Raw genomic sequence first — 23,484 nt, 5'->3', positions numbered from 1 at the left:
GGATTTTACTCACAGCCTATAATATTGTATGTGAAAAAAAAAACAGACTATTAAAGGAGAGAGGTCATACAGTTGCTGAAATGTCTGAGAATACTCAGCCTATACCACAGCAAGATGGAGAAACTCAGGTGGTAGAACAGCAGGAAGCTAACAGCCTTGTTGTAAATACAGCTAGAAGGCAGAGGAAGCCAAAGAGGTCAAGAGTGCACCTCAGTTCAGCAGAGGGTGAGTCTAGCAGTCAGTCTGGTTACCATGATAACAGGGGCAGAGAATCTAGACAGAAGGATACAATGTCAGAACCACAGCCATGCGGCAAGTCTTTGTCACATCATACTTCTCACAGAGAATGTGAGATAGTATCACACAAGACTTCTCAAAGAGAAGTGCACTCAATATGGTGGAGGAAACAGGAAATGCAAGATCATCATACTCAGTTGAGGTAGATTTTGGAGGATTTTACACAGCAGGAAATCACAGATATCTTGAGTAGGTTCATCCAGAGAATGGGAGAATCATTAATATCTTGGATGCTGAGAATCAGTGATGAAGGGGCCACAGGAGTTTCTGCAGATTCTGTGAATTATATGAGATTCATAAGTATTCAAAAGAATTCTTTTGTACAGCAAGCTTTTATGGATTATCATTCACAAAGAACTAATCAAGTAACCAATTTGTTGGCTTTGGCTGTGACAGGCTGTAAAGAGGAATATCCTGCTGATACTATGTGGCCTACTGCAGATAGACCCTGATATTCAATTAGGGACTGTAGGAGAAAGTTAAAGGAGGAGGTAGTGAAGAGTGCTATTATGTTGGGGAATGCCAAAGTTTATTAGGAAACTCCCTTGGGAGTCTCTCTTAGGAAGTTGATCATTAAGACGGCACCCCTCCCCCACTTATAAACCTGTGATTCTGATTCTGCTGATTGCAGAAGTAGGGAACCCTCTTTCAGAGGTGCTGGATAAGATTTCACAGTTAAGTGACATAGGAGACTGGGGAAGACATAAGTTTCCTCAGAAGAGAAAGGCATATAGCCAATGGATACAACATCCAATGAATAGAATGACAAGAACTGTTTACTGCTCTATTGAAAGCAGAGGTAGATTTCAGAAGAATAGATGGTATTCCAACTAATGAGCTATACAAAATGTACCAAGATAAGGGGCTTAATAGAAAAAGGAATAGAGAAGTAAGAACTGCCGCTACAAATCTTACAGATCTTGAACCCTTGTATCCAAGTGAATCACACCTTCAAGGACACTAGGGAATAGGCCAAGCCCGAGCTCAGATTAAAGAAACACACAGACAGGATTACAGACCCCATACTAATCTGACTATATATTGGAAGAATGGATCAAATATTGTAACTAGGGCATTGATAGACACTGGGGCTGAGGTCAGCTTGATTTATGGAAACATTGATAAATTTAAGCATGGAACTCCTATTACCATCACAGGACTAGGAGGGGCTGAAATATCAGCCAAACAAGTGAAACTGATGATGAAAATTGGACAATTGCCTAAGAAAGAATATACCATGGCCATTGTACCCATTCCTGAATACATCATTGGAACAGATATATTGAAAGGTATGACTCTGAATTTGCCTGAGAGGAGATATCAATTTGCAATAAGGAAGATAGGAATTAATACAGTTTTGGTGGGAAAAGTAAATATGGACCCAATCACTTTACCTGAATCTTCTAAAGTAATTACTTTGAAGCAGTATTGTGTGCAAGGTGGGCAAGATGAAATTTCAATACTATAAAGGAATGTGTTGAAGTAGGAGTGTTAGTCCCTACAGCTATTCAGTGGAATAATCCTGTATGGCTGGTATGAAAGTCAGATGGAACATGGAGAATGAGAGTGGATTATAGACAATTGAATAAAGTGACTCCTCCCTTGTATGCTGCTGTTCCAGATACTGTTGCCTTAATAGAAAGGATCCAGAAATGTGATGGGACTTGGTATGCAGTTAGTGATTTGGCCAATGCTTTCTTTATGATCCCAATGGACTCCAAACAATGGGACCAGTTTGCTTTTATGTGGCAGGGCTGACAATATACTTTTACTCACTTGCCACAAGGATATCTGCACAGCCCAATTAGTTGTCATAGGATTGTGGCTGAAAATTTGGATGAATTGAAGTTACCTGGTGTACAGCTTACCCACTACATAGATAATATTTTGATATGGGGAGAAACTGTAAAAGATGTGGAAAGAGTTTGATGCTTTTAAGTGAGCATATGAAAAGCAAAGGATGGGAAATTAACCCTGCAAAGATTCAAGGGCCAGCTCAAACTGTAAAGTTTGGGGGTATACAATGGAATAAAGGACTGTGAGAAATTCTCCCATAAGCTCAACAGAAGATTCAAGATTTTCCTATCGCACCAACAAGAAGGAGGCCCAAAAGCTCATGGGACTGTTTGGATATTGGAGGCATTACATACCACATCTTGGACAAATTTTGAAACCCTCATATAAAGTTACCAGGAAAAAAATATGAATTTGACTGGGGACTTGAAGAGAGTAAAGCTTTTGAAGAAGCTAAAGCTGCTATACAATTGGCTCTGGATTTATGGCCGATACAGTCGACGAGTGGAATTACAAGTGACCATACAAGATGACTATATGAATTGGAATTTATGGCAGAAACAACAAAGTTGGAATGTACCCTTAGGATTTTGGTCAAGGAAATGACCTTCATCTGGATTACAATATACACCTTTTGAAAAGCAGTTGTTAGGTGCATATTGGGCTTTGGTAGAGACTGAACAACTGACTCTGGACCATGAAGTGATATTAAGGCCAGGAATCCCGATTATGACTTTGGTAATGAGTACACCAGCATCTCACAGAATTGGACATGCACAAGAGGCTACTATAATTAAATGGAAATGGTATACTTAGAATAGATCGAAAACAGGCAAAAGTGGAGTTTCTGTTCTTCATGAATCCATCACAAATGTCAAACTCAAAAAATCAGAAATAACAATCCTGATTTCAGATAAGGCAACAGTAAATTTGGACTTGATAAAAATATAATAAAGGAAATCATATTATGCTTAAAAGCACCGTGGATAAATAATTATCAACACTATGCTCATGTGTTTCAGAGAAGGGGAGGGAACTAAAGAATTTGAGGGGACTGGAGCAGCAAGTGGTAATGGGAGTTGAGTGAACCATACTGACTCCATTTTGTGACTCAATTCTGGAGTGAGTTCAGTTTCCCTTATATTCAATTAAGGGTCTAGTTAAATTTCTGTCCTGTGAGAAAACTTTATTCAATTGTGGGAATTGTGAGACGACTTTGTTGCATTGTTTGAACCAAGCTGGGCTACCCTTAACTACTGCTTAGAGACACTTAAGGGTCTCTAAGGTTATGCTGACCAGAAACCAGTCAGATTCAAAGACTGATGTGAGGAGTTTTCTCACAATTGTACATCTTATGTAACTCATAGGTCTTCTCTGAAAATTGGCCCCATACTGATCAATCAAGTTTTGTTTCCATGTTCCTTGAATTGTTCACAGACATCGGTGGGGGGTGGGGAGGGAATGGGACATCTTCTTTTCTGATTTCAGGGAATGTCATCTATTCTCTCTTCCCCCTCCCAAATTAGAAATTACCTATTCATTACTCCAATTAGAAATCAAATTCCTTAATTTTATATTGTTTCCTTTTAATTAATTGACCTTATTTGATGAATAGTTTTTAATGTACAAAAGTCTTTCTCTCCCTTCACTCAGGGTCCAGCCACAGGCTGAGGAAGGAGTCTGGTCCTGGTTTATTGAACAATTGGCCTGCATTGCTTAATTTATTGATATGCTCAGAAGACAGCACCTTTGTTTCCTCAGTCATTTCATCTTTCAACTGCCACATGTTTGCATCAAATAGCATAGCATCTAGATTCTCAAATTAGGTGAAATTAAATTACACATAGAAATAGTTAGCAACATGATAATACTGGGAGAATATAACGTACACTTTGCAGAGCTAGATAAATCTAAGCAAAAGATTTACAAGAAAGAAATTAAAGTTGTATATAGAACTTTAGAAAAATTAGAGATGCTGGGTCTCTGGTGATTATGGAAAGGGAATATTATTATCACTCTCTTTACACCCTCACCTCTTCCAATCTTCCCTATTACTGTAAAGGAAATTAGCATCCTACCAGTTCCCCAGACTCGCAATCTAGGTGTCACCCTGAACTCCTCACTCTCTTTCACCCTCCCTATCCAATCTGTTGCCAAGGTCTATAGATTTCACCTTTGCAACATCTCTTCATTATGTTTCCTTCTCTTCTCTGATGTTGCCAATACCCTGGTATAAGCCTTTATTTTCTCATGTGTAGATTATTGTAGCATGCTAGTTGTTCTGACTGCTGAAAGTCTCTCCCCACTTCAGTTTTTCCTTCATTTAGCCACCAAAGTGATTTTGCTAAAGCACAGGTCCAACCATGTTATACCCTTACCCCCATCCCTCTACACACCACAAACACACACACACACACACACACACACATGCATACTCTCTTTCTCTCTCTCTTTCTCTCTCTCCCTCTCTCTCTCTCTCTCTCTCTCTCTCTCTCTCTCACTCTCTCTCTCAATAAAAATGGTTCCCTGTCACCTCCAGGATCAAATACAAAATCCTCTGTTTGACATTCAAAACCCTCCACAACTGTCTCTCCTCACCAAATGTTTCCAGTCTTCTTATATCATATCATATAATGCACCACGTAGTCTTTGATCCAGTGACACTTGCCTCTTTGGTGTTGCTGAATCAAGACCCTCAGTCCTTTGGATCTGGGCATTTTCACTGCCTGTCCCTCATGCCTGGTATGCCTTCTCTCCTCATCTCCATTTACTGGCTTCCCAGGACTCCTTTAAACCCCAAATAAAAATCCCATCTTCTACTAGAAGTCTTTCCCAACACCTCTAAAGTCTAGTGTTTTTCCTCTTTTTATTGTTTCCTATTCAACCTAAATATAGCTCACCTATATGTAGTTTTTAGCATGTTGTCTCTCTCACTACATTATAAACTCCTGAGAAGGGGATTACGTGTATTGAATATACTAATAACTTAGTTTTCTCACAAACTGCTTCTCTGACTTGGGAGTCAGAGCTTATGATGCAGCTTAAAATGATCAATTAAACATTGACAATGCTCACAATCACTGCCTGTGTACCTGAAGTGAAGAGAATCAAAGATTGTGGAACCTGTTCCCATCACAGAACTCTGGTCCTGTAACCTACCAAGTAATGACTCCCAAGAACTCGAGCAATATTGCCCCCAATGGACTCCAGAATTGTTGTATTGTCTTCCATTTGCGGGTTTGTCACAGGGAAACACTCTGGCCATGGAAAACATTGTAATCCACCTTCTCCTCTCCCTTCCCATTGTGATCTATGTATATAATCTCTGTCTTCAATTCAGCAACGTGGAATTCTGATCAACAGAATTCCTGATTTGTACATGCATTGCTCATAATGAAACCAACTAATTAAATGGTTACCTGATTAGTGGCACTTTGTCTCTGGCCTGCTGTTTCATCATTCTCAGATTAGAAACTGGCTCAGCACAATCCTGTTAACAGTCTCCCGGGAATGCCCTTTGGCTTTCTGTGTATCCCTAGTGCTTAGTATTGTGCCTGGCATTTAGTAGGCCTCAATAAATGCTTATTGTTTGACTGAATAGAAAAGATATTACATATTTCTCAGCAGCACATGACATCTTTACAAAAATTGAGTACATATTATGTCCCAGAAACTTCACCAAACATGTAGAAAAGCAGAAATAGTAAATACACAATTTACTGACAATAATGCAATAAAAATTATTTTCAATAAAGGGACCTTGAGGAAAAAAAGTGATTCAAAACTAAATAGCTTAATTCTAAAGAATCAGTAGGCCAAAGAAAAATGATAGAAATGAGAGAAAATTTCATTAAAAATGATAATAATGAGACAGCACACCAAAAGCTTATAGGATGCAGCCAAAGTAGTAGTAGAAGAAAATTTGTATCTCTAAGTGCTTTTATTTCAATAAAAAAGAGAAAGAGCAAATTAATGAAAGGGCATGTAACAAAAAAACCCCCAAACCCAATAATCTTGAACAATCCCCATTCAGGCAACAAAGTAGAAATTCTCAAAATTATAGAAGAGATTAGTAAAACTGAAAGCAAAAAGACCATTGAACTAACTAATAAACCTAGAATTCATTTTTTGAGTAAGAAAAACCATATTAAATAATTAGCGAATCTGACTCTAAAAAGAAAAAGAGGAAAGCCAAATTATTTGTATGAAAAATGAAAAAAGAAAAGCCACAATGATTGAAGAGGAACTACAGAAAATTATGAAAAACTATTTTACCATTCAAAATGATTATAGAATATAAGTTTGGCTAATAGGACTGAAAAGGTAAACGACAAATTTTGGAAGGCATATTAATGAGACATTAATGCACTGTTGGTGGAGTTGTGAGCTGCTTCAACCATTCTGTAGAGCAATTTTGAACTATTGTAATAGCGATTAGATTTATTACCTTACTGTTTCAACTATGTTTGCCCAAAGGGGAATAAAACCATGCATACCCTTTGAGCTAGCAATATCACTACTAGGTCTGTATCCCAAAATAGATTAAAAAACAAAAAGCAAAAGGACCTATATGTACAAAAACATTTATAGCAGATCTTTTTCTGGAGGCAAAAGATTGGAAATTTAGGGGGTACCCATCAATTGGGGAATCACAGCTGAACAAGCTGTGGTATGTGATTATGATGGAACACTATTGTAGTATAACAAATGATAAGCAGGATACTCTCAGAAAAACCTGGAAAGACTTGCATGGGCTAATGCAAAAGGAAATGTACTATGTACAAAGTAACAACAATATGGTAAGATGATGATCTGTGAATGACTTAGCTCTTCTCAGCAATACAATGAACCAAGACAACTCGGAAGGACTTATAACGAAAAATGCTACCCATCACAAGAGGTAGAACTGATGGTGTCTAAATAGGGATTGAAACATATCTTTTTAAATTTTATTTTTCTTGAAGTTTTTTGTCTGTGTTTTCTTTCATGACATGACTATTATGGATATGTTTTGCATGACTATACATATATAACTTTTATCTAATTGTTTGCATTCCAATGTCTGTTGTGGAAAGGTAGGAAGGAAAAGAATTTGGAACTCAAAGGTTTAAAAACAAATACAAAAAATTGTTTTTACATGTCAAGGGGGAAAAATAAAATACTAAATTAAAAAAACAAAAAATAATTAGACAAACTATAAAGAATTTGAGAATGTATTATATGTGAACAAAACTGATAACTTAGAGGACATGGATGAATACTTTCAAAATACAAAGTATACAGAGTAATATAGGCTATTTAAATAGCAATATCAGAAAAAATAAATTGAAAAACCTATGAACTACCAAAGAAAAAACTCTAAGGCCTGATTGATTTATAAGTGAATCCTATCAAATATTCAAAGAATAATAAATTCCAATATTCCACAAACTGTTCGCAGTAATGAGAAAACAAGACACCCTTTCTGTCTCTTTCAATGGCACAAATATGGTCTTGATACTTAAATCAGGGAGAGACAAAAAAGAGAAAGAAAACTACAGAGAAATATCCCCAAGGAACCCTGATGGAAATATTTAAAATAAAATACAGCAAGCAGACTGCAATAACATATCAAAAAAGATTGTATACTATGACTAGACTGAATTTTTTAACATAAACAGTGTTGGTTCAATGTAAGGAATGCTATAAATATAACAAATCACATCAATATACATAAGAACAATGATATGATTATATGAATAGAGGCAGAAAAGAATTTTTAACAAAATCTTGCATCCATTCTTATTAAAAATTTTAGAAAGCATAGGAATAAAAGGCTTAATAAAAATCATTTTCACTAACTAAACATGCGTTCTGAGGAAACAGAATGTATATCCTTAACGTCACCCAGTGAAAAGACTGAAGAAATGAGTGGGAGAATGAAAGAAGTGCTGTCCTTGTATTAGGAAGCCAGAGATAATAGCCTCCTGATAGACAAGTGCCAGAGAGACACAGCAAATGCTTAATGAGCATGATGGAATTGAATTGAGATCATCTGGTAAAACCCTCTCTTCTGGCAGATGGGTAACCTGAGGCCCCAGCTGAGCTGATTTATCCATCATCATGTTATTAGTAAGCAGAAGAGGCACTGTTTAGACCCAGCTCCAGGATTCCTTCTCCAGCACCATGCCACCTCTCATCCCAGGATGCCTTTGAGCTGCCTCCCCTAACCCACATCACCTGCCCTGAGCAAAGAGATTGGGTCCCAACCAGAACAGCAGCACTGAGATGCCCACCTCCCAAGGGAACAATCCTAGAAAGGATTGATTAGAAGTTACATTCCCTGACCCTTGCCTTTCTTTGAATCAAGCAGGTAAAGTAGTACCTTTTTGTTTCTTGTTTTGGAGTGCTTCTCAGCACTGAGGTAATCAAATACCTTTGATGAGTCTTGCCTTTCAAATGTAATGACAAGCAAAGTGAGGTCTTTGGTTTTGGAGTGCTTCTCATCACTGTGGCAATGGGGTGTCTTTGAGTCTTGCCTTTGTTTGAATCAAGAGTCATTGATTGGAAAAATTGCATATGATGTGGGACTAGTGATTAAAGATCTCCTCCCACATCCCTTTTGCTAAGTACCCACTGAGCCCTCAGGGCCCTGAACAGGGTATACGAGCTGTGAGGTTGGCATTTTATTTTTGGGGATACACTCATGGGAAGAGTGCTGGTGATTTGCCAAGATGAAACTCTGGGTAGCCGTAGGAGCCCCCTGCCCCCAGCTTTGAAAATCTAGATATTGGTGCCCCTCTCGCTGGTAACTATGTGTGTAATATCCTGGTCAGACAGAGAGAAGCCTGTCTGTTGATTTCTCAGCATTATTTCCTCCGTGTATATGATTTGTCCTTGTAATTTCTGTTTGTGTTTTCTCTGAATTTCAGGATGCTGAATTTTCCCCCTGAACTAAGGGAATGATATATGTATGTTTAATTAAAGTGAGATTATTAACCCCTTAAAGTTTCTTTCCTTAGAAAAGCAGATCAAAAACCCTGTGCTAGCAACCCTCCTGTGTGCTCTCGTTGTTGGCCTTGTCGTTATTCTTTCACCACCACAGCAGCTGCTAGCAACATGGTTGTTTACAATGCTTCAAAGGGGAGCACAGACAAAGAAGACTAATGTAAAAACCAGAAAGGTTTCCATAAAGCACCAGACTTTTCAAAAGCAGGCTGTGACAAAACAGGTGCCTGAGGCCCACTGTCTTCTGTCCCAGGACTTTCCATCTCAACACAAACCAGGGACTATTTAGAGGTGGGACAGGGAGATTGGGGGCACAGCGACACCCTATTTCATCTCCTGTAGATCATCCTGACCTAAGGGGAACCATGCTCAGCTACCTCCTGCCCCACCCCAACACCTATGGAAGGAAAAAACTGCCTCTACAGCCAAGGCCTGCCCTAGGGATAGAGCAGTGTCAGGAGGGGGCAGAGCAGTTGCTCTAAAGGGACCGAGAGAATTGGGATTGTCCAGAGTACTGTGCAAGAGTGATTCAGGACATGGAGTCATTTGGGTTGGGTAGATGCTGGCAGCAGAGACAGGCAGTGTAAACACTGACAGTCAATTGCCTCCAAGTCCTTAAAAGCAGTTTAGGATTCACACAGACAACTGCAAAAGAGATTTTCAAATCCATTTTCCTGTAATGGCAAAGTTGACTCAGGAAGCTGCTGGTCTCTAGCCTTAGGTCCACCAGATCCCTCAACCTGGTGCTTGTGGGAACAAGCAGGTTAAGGCCACTGAGGGAGAGTTAGAGGTGGTCACCACTAGGGGTGATTCTGATAAGTTGAGTGTCCTGATACTTATTCCTCAGGATTACCTGTGTTAACTGCATGGAATCAACTTCTAACTTGAGAGTGGCCAGAGCTGAACAGAGCACACCAGAGACAAGAGAGTTAGAAATCAAACAGAACTTTTATTTTAAAGTGAGGAAAACAGCTTACAAGCAAGGACACAAGTGCCCCGGCCCCCGTCCCTATTGGGGGACCCGCTTTGGTGTGGTCAAATCTCAACACTTATACCAGTGGCTGTGCAGTGAGCTGTAACCCTGACAAAGAGGGGTAACCACAACAACATGACGAGTTTGATTCATAGTGAGGCTTCATGACTAAAACTTGTCCGAGCTCAGAGAACATCTGGCACTGGTCGAAGCAATGCAATAATTATATGATTTTGCCAGAGAGTGACATCATCCAGAGGCTGAGCACAAAGGATTGTTGTTAATTCCAGCTTAGGATACCACTTGCTTCTCAGGTATCTCCTAATATCTTGACACTTCTGTACTTTACAGATGAATAAGACACTGAAATCTCCACCTAGAGAAAACAGGGAGATGAGGAATACCTGGGGAGGTGGGATGTGTAGAGCAGAACAGATGGAGCAAGAGAGAAACATAGGAGTTAAGTAAGAAAGGGGAAAAGAGGAAGGGGTGGAGCGTGCGGGGAAGGAGCTGAGGCAACACAGTTCCCTTAGTCTTTCCTGTCTCATCAGGAGTGTTGGCTGTAAATGAAAAGAAAAGTTGTCAGCCCCAAGCACTGTTACATTAAAGCATTTATAAAGTTCTAGAGATATTATTGCTGTTGTTTGTATACATAAGAGAGAAGCTAAAAAGTACAACCCAATCACCTACAAATTGAAAAAAAAGATCCAAGCTTGTCTTTCCTCAGGCCCTTTCTGTAAGCCAAGAGCAAGGTGGCCAGATTCCTTCCCTGAGCTAGCCCTACCTCCTGGCCCCACAGCTGCTGCTGGGTCGGCCACACACCTCCACTCCAGAGCCCTGACTCCTCACCCTCCTTAGCTGAACATCTTTGTCTTCTACCAATGGACACTGGATTTGAACCCAGAAGATCTGGATTTGAATTCTACTTCTACCACTTAGGATCTGCATATGGTGTACTGGCGAGAAGGCTTGATTTGGAGTCAAAGCAGAGCTCTGCCACCATGTGCTTTACAGCAAGTCACTTAACTTCTATGGGCCACGGTTTCCACATCTGTAAAATGAGGGGATTGGACTAAATGATCTCTGATCCTGTGATTTTATGATCTTGGGCAAATCATATGATCCTTTTGAATCTCAGTCACTTCATCTGGGAAATGGGGATAAAAAATAATAGAGTAAATGCATTTTATAATAACTAATATAATACATAATGTAGGAATTGTAATATACATATATTATATAATAAATGAAATAGAAATTAAAAAGTTTTTAAAAATAAATTTTAAAAACTATTTAACTCACAGAGTTACTGTGAGGATTAACTTGTATAACTATCTGCCTTCTCCTCACAACAGGTCTCACAGTGCTCCTGAGAGTCCCATACTAGCCCTAGATACCTCTTACTCCCCTTCTTGAGAAGCACTGTCCTGAACTCCTGGTTGTGTAGGCTTTGCCATGTAATATCCTCACTTTTCCCCAACTAAAATGTTGTCCTAGCTGTGCTACAGAGCTGACCACGAGAGCTGAGCTTCTGCCCTCCTTGCAGCTCTGTTGAACTCCCACAAGCCTCCTTTTCTTCAACCCCCAGTTCACCTTGCAGTACCAAACAGGGCAAGGTGTATGTGTGTCCCACCATACACTGGGACAGTTAATGACAGGGCTATCTGTACTCACTTGGTTCCTCTGGGAGATTCTCTCCTTGTTCCCTGTGTTTAGGATTGTTTGGGAGAGCTAAGGCAGGGCACATATAAGGCCAGCGAGACAATGGGATAGAGTCATGCACCTCAGGACCAAGGATGGGGAAAAGTGTTTGATTAAAGGAGAAACAGACACCCCTTTAATGCCATCACGTACCACTCAATGTGATACTTTCTGAGACAATGGGAGATAAACAAGCACAAAGACCTTCGCATTTCTGTACTCCAGATCTCAAGCCGGGAGAGGTGATGGGTCAGGTGGGGAAGCACTAATCGTCATCTCATGTGGAGAGAAGTCTGTGTCCAAGACTAAACAGTGGCTGAGCCACTACCACCTTCCATCCCTCCCCCGTTCCACTGCCAGGAGAGACTAAGACTCCCACTTTCCCTGAGAGTTCAGCTCCAAATCACAGAGGCCCCTCAAAGTAGCACTCAGGTTACTCAGGGAAATCTGGTTGGAAGCATGGGGAGAAAGAAAAAGGCAGCCAAGTGTGGTGTAAAGAGGCCAGATTGGAAGGTAGAGGACTACTGTAATTCTGTCTCTGCCTCTTTCTATTTGTGATGCTAGAGAAGCTGCTTAACCTTTCTAGGCCCCTACTACCTCATCTGTAAAGTCAGGAGACATTGTTAGATCCCTTCCTTCTCTTAATCTGTGATCCTCTGAAATCACAAACTTTGCCTTCCCATTTTCACACCCTCCCCCACAGCCTGTCTGACTAAGGGCACCATTGAAGAATGCAGTTGGGATAATTCCAGCCCAAGGCAAAGGAAGTGGTCATTACTAAGTCTAGAGGATTCTCCAAAGAGACAAGAAAGCTGATAACTAAGTGGAATAGTTGGGGGTGTGTCTCAGAGGTCACTCAGTCTAGCTTATAATTTGTCTCAGAGACTATATTTATCCCTGTTACTTACTATTTCTCTTATCATATATTTGTTTCTTCATCAAGTTAGGTTTTTCATGTGATAAATTGTGATGCTTTTTACTTATTAGATTTGTAAAGGACCATCCCCAAGCTCCTGACTCCAGTATCTGTGGAATAAAAGAACTCCCCTGCTGTGTTAATGAATCTTGCAGTTATACATATGTGTATGGCTAAGGATTCTCTAGGCCAGTGAAACAATGGTCCTGATCCAGGGTCTGAGGAAGGACAACGCTGGCACCTTGGCCAAGAAGGGAGCACATTATGTAAGAAACCAAGGGGAACCACATACCTGGTTCTTAGATTTTCTTGGAGAAATACAGGGCAGCAGCAGCAATTATACCAATCACAATCACCAGGAGCAATATTATTATAACCACTTTCATGGTGCTCATCTTCCCTTCTGCCCTCGGGAGAGAGAGATCTCAAGGTAAACAGTACTCCTTCTTCCCTAACTCTATTCCCTCTTTACCTTCCATTATTGCTAAATTAGTCTTGCCCCAGGCTTCCCAGTTACTCCTCACTTATCTTTAGTAGCCAAGCATGCTTCTAGTCTCAGCTTCCTGGTTTTCTAGGCTTCTTTTAGTTTCAGCTCCAATCCTACCTTTGGCAAGAAGCCTTCCCCAGTCCCCCTTAATTCTACTACCTTTCCTCCAAGATGAGCTCCAATTGGTGCTATATATCTTGATTATACAGAGTTGCTTAGATGATATCTCCCTCATTAGGTTGTCACCTCCTAAAAGTCAGAGACTATTTTTTTCTTTCTTTGCATCCACAGAGCCTAACATAGTACAGGACCTGACACTTAATAAGTACTTGTATATGTTTTGTTGACTTAATCCAGGCTCCTTCATGTTTCTGATGGAGGCCTTCACTCATAACCTTGTAGAGGACCCCCAGAGTCTGAAGAAAAGAACACTGCTCAGGCCTCTCTTACAAGGAGAGGCCATTTGCACAGTCTTAACACAGTCTCTACCTGGATACAGAACTATCCTGAAGAAGGCAGCCTGGGAGATGGTACAGGATAGGTTGTGGGTTTCTAGGAGTACTTTATAAGTTTTATATGTGAATGATCTTCTCCCCCAACTTAGGGGCTTCCTTTGATATTCTGGGGTCATCTCAAGAGTCATTGAACAGCTGTCTTCTTAAAGTTTGTCACTCCAAAGGAGGTGAGCATAAAGGGACTGGACCTCTGACTAGGACTGCTAAAAACCCTGCCCATCTGACCTGATTGCCACATAGTGGGACTGCCATGACTCTCCGTGGCTCTTTGACTCAACTGGAATTATTGAGGGAGTGGTATGACACAGCGTATATGGTGCTGGGCTTGGAATAAGGAAGACCCTCATTCAGATCCTGCTGCTGTGTTGTCATGGAGATGTCACACCTCTCTGAGCCTCAATATCTTACATTTAAAATGATAATAACAGTCATAATAATGCCTGGGGGTCAGTTTTATTTTTCATGGAGATTAAACGACACATGTATGAAAGACTTAGACTTGAAAATACTACCTAAATGTCAATTATTCCTAGTCTCTCTTTGTAGCATCTCCTTGTCCTCCCCATAAGAACCACATAATCCCAGTCCTAGGTGTGTCTCTGTCCCCTTCAAATGCCTTGGCCAAGTATTATTACCTTTGACAGTGATAACCACAGCTGCAGATACACGGGTAGTACACCCTATGTTTCCTTGACAGTAGTAGGATCCACTGTGAGTACAGTCCACTTGATGGACAATATGATTGAAAGCCCGATTGTGAAACTTTAAGGATTGGTTGTTGTGGTAGTATGTGACTTTGTGCAGAGGTTTGTTCCTCCAACTGTGGCACCTTAGGGTCATAGTGTCACCTTCTGTGAATTCTAGTCTCTCTACCTGGAGTAGCAGCCAATCTGAAAGATAAACACAAATGCCATTGGCTCAGGACATTTCAGCTTGTCCTAGAGCCTTGGGCCATCTAAGACATCCTGCCATCTGCAAAGACAAAGAAAAGCAGACCCTGATTCTGAACAGTGATTCCAGTCACTGAACCTGGCCAGGAGATGAATAGAATGACACTTGCTAGAATCTGCTCACACGTTGTTATTGTTGTTGTTGGTACTTTTTTCAAAGTGCACCAATCTTAGGTTGATGTCTTAGCTCAGGGGTGAATTCAATTTAAGAGTGGTGGAGTTGCACAAAGTCATCATATGCACTCTCACTTCCAGAGTCATCAAAGTCCCATGGCAAGACAAAAGGTAGGAGGACTGACAAGGGCCCAGGATATAGTGGATGACCCTGGCATCTTTGATCTCTGACCAAGCTCTAAGCACTCCACAGTGCCTGCTTCAGCCCCTTTCATGTCTGTTGGGACAAGGTGTTTTTATCCATCCATTCCACTGGCAGAAGTCTTCATATAGTTGGAGCAGTGTAACAACAATGCTACTTGCTACTACTGTGGCTGTTTAAAACCAGTAACACCAGCACACAGGAGGGCTGCTATCACAGGTTCTTTGATCTGCTTTTCCAAGGAAAGCAGCTTAAAGGGGTTTATAGTCTCACTTTAATCAAACATGCATATATCCTTCACTTAGTTTAGGGGAAAAAGTCAGCACCCTGATGTATGAGTAAGGCAATGATAATAATGTAGATGATAATTGTCAAAATGCCTATGTAGTTCTGTATCACAAAGTATATGAGACTGTCCACATAGAAGGTAGAAGAAGTAAACCGTTTATTCAGACACCAGAGAACCAGATCCCACAAGCCATTTATCCAATCTATCAGAGCAGTAAAACATTCACTACACAATATGACAACATGGAGCCTCACCAACCCCAAACCTCTCTGACCCCCTGCTGGGGTTTTCCCCAAAACAAACTCACAGTATAGTTTGTTCAGCACTATCACAACAGTGGCCATTAGCAGCCATAACTGGTCTCTCTATCTCCCTCTCTGCATTTCCTGTGACATAACTTCCTTTTTCTGTTAGGAAGGTCTTCCCACCACATATAATTTAGGCTTCCTGTGATGTAAGCAGGTCACATGGACTATTAATGGGTGAGAAAGATCTTCAAATCTAAATTGCTACTAAGGCTGAACTTCAGAGAAAACACAAACAGGAATTACAAGGAGAAATTATAAACAGAGCAAAATAGCACAAATCAACAGATAGGCTTCTATCTGACCAAAACATTACATACATAAGTACCAGAAAGATAAAGACCAACATCTGGGTTTTCAAAGTCATGGGGGCTCCTTAACGGCTACCCAGAGTCTCCACCTCAACACTCTTGCAATGAGTGAGCCCCAAATAAAATGCTAACCTCAGAGTATATATATACTTCTTCAGGGTCAGAGAGCTTCACACCTCTTGAGAGCTTCATACCTCTCCTGACCTAATTAGAAAAAGGGTGTGGTCCTTCCTACAAACACAGGCAAGACTCAGTCAAAGGCACTTGATTGTGTTAGTGCTGAGAAGCACTCTAAAAGGAAAAACAATAAAAAGTCCCACTTTCTTGCCCTTAATTCCACCCCTCTAGGATCCTTGGCCTTACAATCTAAATGGGTATGGACCTGGAACAAATAGAGGCACTATACTTTGTGAGCCCATCACATAATAACTTATTACTAAAGTGGGCCATACAGTCTTAAATAAAACATCATTCAGGATACCCTATAGCATTTCTCAGAACACCCACCCAGCATATATCATTGTTCAATAAACTTAACCATAACATTCATAGCAACACCCTTAAGCAAAACATCATTCAGTAGCCTTCCTCAAAATACTTGTTTCCACAAGCAGGGGGTCCCAGGTGAGGGTCTTCGCTAGCACAACATGTCATCCTTAAGGGGTAGCAGAAAATACAAATACCATCCATCCCCAGGTCACAACAAGTTACAATCTCCTCAGTCAATACAAAGTGTCCAAGTAAAGTCCTCTTTTCATCTTGACCCTAGGTCGACTTTCAAGACCCAAGTCCCTTTTTCTGTGGGCCACCTGCTCCCAGCACTTGAATGGATTCACATACAGGCGGCTCCTGCTCCTCTCTCTCAGCTCAGCAGGACTGCTACATTTCAAGTTCTGCCTGTTCCTGACTGACAGTAGTTTCCAGGGGCTCTGACCAAAGTTTCCATTTCTGAGAAAGCCAAGCTCCACATATAAGAAGCTCTCCACTCCTGTTCCAGGCTCCACAGAATCATAGTTACTACAACTGGGAAATAAACAATTATCCCACCCCCATACTTTCCTTTTAATTTTCAGATCCTACCAACTATGCCATTTTGTAACAATAATATTTCTTGCCATTTTGTAACAACAATGCTACTTGCTACTACTGTGGCTGTTTAAAACATAGCCCACCAGTACACAGGAGGGCTGCTAGTACAGGTTCTTTGATCTGCTTTTCTAAGGAAAGCAACTTAAAGGGCTTTACAATCCCACTTTAATCAAACATGCATATATCATTCACTTGGTTCTGGGAGAAAAGTCAGCACTTTCAACTTCATAGAAAACACAAACAGGAATTAAAAGGGAAATTATAAACAGAGCAAAATAGCACAAATCAACACACAGGGTTCTATCTGTCTGAACAAGACATTATATACATAGTTACCAGAGAGAGAAACACCAATATCTGGGTTTTGAAAGCTGGGGCAGGGGTCTCCTTAATGGCTACCCAGAGTCTCCACACCAACACTCTTGCAATAAGTAAGCCCCAAACAAAATGCTAACCTCAGAGTATATATACACTTCTTCAGGGCCAGAGAGCTTCACAACTCTTGAGGGCTTCACACCTCTCCTGACCTAATTAGCATAAGGGTGTGGGCCTTCCTGCAATGGAAAGCAAGACTCAATAAATGGCACTTGATTGCCTTAGTGCTGAGAAGCACTCTAAAAGAAAAAATCAATAAAAAGTCCCACTTCACTTGACCTTATAAGTAGACACCCCTGCAACTTGCCAATGGGTTTCTGCCCAGTGGGTTACCCTCAGCCTCAGTAACCACTCTGTCCAGATGGGTGACCACTGCACGTGCTACAGCTTCTTGGAACCACAGGGGAGAGTTGAGTTCCAAGTAGACGCCAGAGGTAGATGAACAGCCCAGAGATGGATTTAGCAAACCCTCACACTAGAGGTCCTAGTACTCCTTGAATACCCACACACCCTATCTGCCCACATATAATCCAAAGGGCTTACCACATATCAGAGCCAAAGAAATGGGGAAAGAAATGGGGAGAATGTGCAGGTAAGACAAACACTGGGCAACTTGGGAGGAATTAAAGAACTAGGCTGGGTCCTAAAACATTTTAGAGAATGTGAGGTGCTGTGTAATCTGGGGTCATAACTCTCAGCCTGCAGGGGATGCTAGTACAGAATAGTGAGCTGAACATGGGACTCTACTGCCCAACCAACTCCAATTAGAATCCCCATTGCCTCTAGGAAAAAATGCAAATTCCATTGTAGGCTGTGAAAAGCCTTTACCACATAGCCAGCCTCACTAGACATGAATCTTCCCTCCCTTACATTTGACCACCCAGCCAAAGTGGACTTCTCCCTGTTCCTCAAATGCTACTGTCAGCTTCCAACTCCAGGCTTTTCCACTGTGCATATCTACACCCCCACCCCCACCCCCACTCCCCCCATGCCTGGAATGCAGCCCCTCCTCACCTCTCCTTCATAAAGACCCTCTCTTCCTGTAAGATGCAGCTCAGGCAAGACCTTCTGCACCAAGCCTTTCCTGGTCCTCTCAACTGCAAGCAACCTTCCTTTCAAAACACCTTGTATATATAATATAGATACTTGTTAATTTTATATTTATGTTGTATATATATCATACATGTATATGTTATCATTATAAGGTGTGTATATACATACATACAGACATATTTTGTATATATATGTACTGTATCTATATCTATTACACGTACTTGTTACCTCCCCTATTAGAATGTAAGCTCTTTGTGACCAAGGATTGTTTCATTCTCTGTATTTGTATATCCAGTGCTCATTACATGATAGGCCTTTAATAAATACTTATTGACTGGTTAAATATAGGTCCCTAGTCTCCTGGTCGTTGGGGAGGGGGGTACTTCTGGAAATTTCCTGGCAGAAATGAGTAATGAAAATACTCAGTAAGAGAAACTTAGAACAAGGCAAGCTAAATTTGTACCTCAGAAGGGGCAACGGTGAAAAGGAGAATTAAAATAATCTGCGAATTTCTCAGGAATTCTTTTGCCCATCCCCTTTACATTAGTACTGCCAGGATATGTTCCTTTCCAGGCTGTATTGTAAGCAGATTTCAACTCTTCCCCTCCCCCTCCACCTTTTCCCAGGCTCCTTAACCTTCACTTACCACTAGTGACTTGTAGTTGCACAGGGTTGCTGAGAGCAGTGTGTTCTGTCTGGCACTGGTATTCCCCACTGTCTTCCATGTTGACAGCTGGGATGGTAAAGGACTCCCCATAGATGGGGAGAACTGACCCATTGTGGAGCCATTTAACAGAATTCTGTCCAGGAGTCTGGAACACTTCACAAGTCAAAGTCACACTGTCCCCTCGGAGCTCATTGAACCATGGGGGTTGCAGGGTCACTACTGCTCTTAGGGGACCTGATGGGTAGAGAGGAGAGGGGAATGAAGAAAAGGAGTATCCAAGGAGGCACAAAATCCCAGATCTGAGGGGAGGATATGAGTGACAGACACAGAGAATAGAATGGAACACACACAGTACATGTTTAGAGGGCTGTGGAGTGGACAAAAGGTCAGAGCTGGGTCAACGCTGATGGCAGTTTTCTCACACACTGACGCCACACTGAGTCATGAGGCCACAGGGCCTTTTCCAGAAGGGTGAACAGCTCCCTAAGGATCCTCTAGGTCCCATCTGATTGGTAAAAACCAACCACAACCACAACAAACAGTAAAGCATCATCACCTTCTCAAAGAGAACCCATCTCGAGGAAAGGAAGAGTGAATAATCTGTAACTTCAATCTTCAAAATTGAGGGGAAACTCTAAAAATTTCTGGGGTCAGTATGGCTCTGTGGGAAGGAAAGAGATCCATTTATTAAGGAAATATTCTTCCTGCAGGAAGAGAGAAGGGTCACATTTGCCTCCATTCCAAAGCCAGGCAACCAGCCCCTACTAGCTGCAAGCCTCATCAAAGCATCTGAATCTGCCCCCAATACCTCCTTCTCCAACCCTCTTAGTTGATATAATGCAGAGACCCAAGATCTAAGGATGATAGATACAGACACATGTACAATGCACAATGCATATACTCAACATGGTGTTGACAGCAGCACCCACAGACTGTGAGCTCCTTGAAAGAAGGGATTGTTTGTGCCATTCCTTGTATCCTCAACAATCAGTAGTTTCTGTGATGGCACGGACATTTAATAAGCACTTGTTGACTTGATTTGACATGACCCACAGACATTTATAGCACATATATAGACATTATAGATCACTTGGGGCAGGAGAAAGAATGCTGGCTTTGCATTCAAGGATGTTGTGTTCAAATTCTGGTTTATCTACTTACTAGTTTGTGACCTTGGGCCACTCAGTTAACCTTTCTTGCACTCAGTTTCCTCACCTGCAAAATGAGGAAGTTGGACTAGATGACCCTTCCCAGCTCTCATCCATGACCCATCAACTATGTTGACAACCTCAGAGCAACCACAGACACACAAAATCCGGATAAGCCATGGGGAGGGGGGATGGGAAACAAGTATTTATTGAGTGCCTACTGTGTGCCAAGTACTGTGCTAAGCATTTTACACACATTCTGTCATTTGATCCTAAATCATAAGATTTAGAGCTGAAAGGGACCATAAAGATTATCTAGTGAGTCCAACTGGCTCATTTCACAGATGAGAAAACTGAGGCTTAGAGCAGTTAAATAATGAAGTCAAATCAATAGTAGATAGCAGACTTTTCTTTCCATGGATCAGGTAGTGAAACACACACAAGCCCAGGGATACAGAAGAAATGGGATATACACATGAGAACTGCTCAAACTCAGAAGGGCAGATAGGTGAGGCAGTAGATAGAGCCCCAGGCCTGAAGTCAGGAAGTCCTTAGGTCAAATCAGATTTCAGACACTTACTAGCAGTGTGACCCTGGCCAAACCCCATACCTTCTTGTCTCAGTTTCCTCATCTGTAAAATGAGCTGAAGAAAGAAATGGTAAAGCACTCCAGTGTCCATGCCAAGAAAATCCCAAATGTTGTGAAGATGCGGACAAGACTGAACAATGACAATTCACTCAAACACAGAAAAACATGGTGACACACCTAATCAGACTAGTCCTCTTTGGAGGGTATATGCTTCCTGTGACTTCATAACTGAAAAACAAATGTGTAGAGTAGCTAGGTGGCACATTGGATAGAGCACTGGGCCTGGAAGCAGGAAGATCTGCATTCAAACCCAGGCTCAGACACTTACTAGCTGTGTGACAGAGAGTGAGTCACTTCACCCTTATTTGCCTCAGTGCCCCATCTGTGAAATGGAGACACACTAGAGAAGGAGAGTCAGACATGGCTGAACAGGCTTCTGTGGAAGAGGGTTGACTCTCTAGCAATAGAAAGGGGAACAAACAGCTTTGGGTAGAAGTAACTGGGAGAAGAGAGTTATCTCAGTGACAGCTGCTTCAGTGCTGACACTAAAGTCTCACTCTGCCTTTAATCAGGTGGGTGCAAGGCTTCAGTCAGTATAGAAGCGAATGTCCTGGATGTACCAATATGTCCTATACTGTACTCACATGGATGTTCAGGAAGGGGGGAGGTGCAGAGGGTGGTTAAGAAATAAAAGAAGCCAATATTGAATACAGAACTTACCTTTACTCCTGATGGCTGGAGCTGCAAGAGACCAGAAAGCAGCGATTAGACCAGGACAGGGATCCAGGGGTCAGGCAGCTGGAGGCTAGCCAGGCAAGGGACCCATAGAGGCCTGTGTGCAGCCTTTCCTCAGTGTTCCTCAGAGCTGTCTGGGATCAGAGTGATTCCAGGAGCACTGGAAGTCTCCTCCCCTCAACCAGATAAGAAAACAACCTACTCCCTGCTCAGTGATGTCTAAAATTCCACCATTAGAGACCTTCCTGAGGCGTAATGTTTTGGTCCCTTTAAAAATTCAAACATCTTTCCATCTCAGTATGAGTGAGTTTATTGAATTAAATCTTTTCTTGAAAATAGGATTTAATCTAAGAGTGATCATGAACAGGGAGAAGGACAAAGAAAAGAGAGTCTCTGGGGGACTGACTGTATCTAGCTACATTTTTTCTTTTTTTTGTTTTTGTTTCTCCTTTTTTATTCCTTATTTACTTATTTTTAACATTCTTTTTTTAAAAAGTTTGAGTTCCAAATTCTCTCCCTCCTTTCCTGGTCAAAGGATGGACGAATATATGTGCACATTTGAGTACAGAAACATATTTTACTCAACAGGGAAGTAGGAAAAGGAGGGAAAGGAGAAAGAGAAATTAGAAAAAAAATAAGAATTAAGGCAGAGAGAAAAACAAACTCTAAGGATATACAAAAATATTTACAGCTCTTTTTGAGGTGGCAAAGAATGGGAATCTTAGAAAGTACCCATTGACTGGGGAATAGCTGAACATGTCATGGTTTATAAATGTGATGGAATACTATTGTGGTATAAAAAATGATAAAGAGGCTGTTTTAAAAGAAACCTGGGGAGACTTGTATGAACTGATTCAGAGTGAAGTGAGTGGAACAAAGAAAACAATTTATACAATGCTGACTAGCACACAGGGCTGAGTTTAATCTGATGAAAATTAATAGGACTAAAAGTAAAGTCCTTCAAAAAGCATTTTTATAAGTAGAAAATAAGGGAAGCATTAGCAGGCAGTGGTTTATCTGAAAAAATACATAGACATTTTGATGGAGTTCAAATTCAGAAAAAGTTAAAAATGTAACATGACATCTAAAAAAAAAGGCAGCTTGATTTTATGTGACATGGAGAGGAATAGACGGGGAAAGGAGGTGGTAGACCACTGGACTCTTCCCTGGTCAGAACGCATCCAGAGTATTGTATTTTAGGGAAGGCATTGTCAAGCTAGAGATTGCTCAGAGGAGGCAACCAGAGGAGTTGTGGGAAGGGTCTCAAGTTTCTATCAAATGAGAATCACTTGAAAGAAGTGAGAATGTTTCTCTTAGAGCAGAAAAGGCTCAAGGGAACATGATAATCCTCTTCAAGTACCAGAAAAATTGTCATGGAGTCTCCTTGGTCCAGGAGGGGAGAACCAAGAACCATCTTTGTAACATCTCTCCACTATTCCCCCTTCTCTCTTCTGATACTGTCACCACCTGGTGTGGGCCCTCATCTCACTCCTAGACCTTTGCAATATCCTGCTGGTGGATCTGCCTGCCTCAAGTCCCTCCTCAATCCAACCTGTCCTCCATTCTGCCACCGAAGTGATTTTCCTAAGCATATGTCTGACCATATCACCCCCTATTCAGTAAACTCCAGTGGCTCCCTATTGCCTTCAGCATCAAATGCAAAAGGGGGCAGCTAGGTGGTGCAGAGCACAAAGCACTGGGCTTGGAATCTGAAAGACCCCTTTACAGGAGTTCAAATCCAGCTATAGGCATTTACTTACCTGTGTGACCCTGAGCAAATCACTTAACCCTTATGCCTCAGTTTCCTCCACTGTAAAAATGAGCTGAAGAAGGAAATAGCAAAGTACTCCAGTACCTTTGCCAAGAAAACCCCAAAGTGGAGTCACAAAGAATTGGACACAACCACAGAAATCCTCTGTTTGGCATTCAAAGCCCTTTATAACTTAGCCCATTCTGCTTTTCCTGTCTTCTCACAGCTTGTTCCTTG

At 41.3% G+C, this 23,484-nt stretch overlaps 1 protein-coding gene across 1 annotated transcript in view; it reads right to left on the bottom strand.

The window, feature by feature from the left end:
- Window positions 1–10,125: 10,125 nt before the first annotated feature.
- The window catches only part of LOC118847905 (low affinity immunoglobulin gamma Fc region receptor II-like), a 32,007-nt gene continuing 18,648 nt past the window's right edge, over window positions 10,126–23,484 (bottom strand). The window contains exons 2-6 of the mRNA XM_036756593.1: window positions 21,483–21,503; window positions 19,005–19,259; window positions 14,306–14,560; window positions 12,961–13,068; window positions 10,126–10,427 (exon numbers count right to left, since the gene is read on the bottom strand). Of these exons, the coding sequence (XP_036612488.1) occupies window positions 12,968–13,068; window positions 14,306–14,560; window positions 19,005–19,259; window positions 21,483–21,503 (632 nt within the window). The 3' untranslated portion in view covers window positions 10,126–10,427; window positions 12,961–12,967. The remainder of the gene's footprint in view (window positions 10,428–12,960; window positions 13,069–14,305; window positions 14,561–19,004; window positions 19,260–21,482; window positions 21,504–23,484) is intronic.

The sequence above is a fragment of the Trichosurus vulpecula genome, chromosome 4 (genome assembly GCF_011100635.1).
Source record: "Trichosurus vulpecula isolate mTriVul1 chromosome 4, mTriVul1.pri, whole genome shotgun sequence".
In the NCBI taxonomy this organism is placed as follows: Eukaryota; Metazoa; Chordata; class Mammalia; order Diprotodontia; family Phalangeridae; genus Trichosurus; species Trichosurus vulpecula.
Note: the sequence above shows the minus strand (reverse complement) of the source record. Positions and strands in the feature narration are given on the sequence as shown.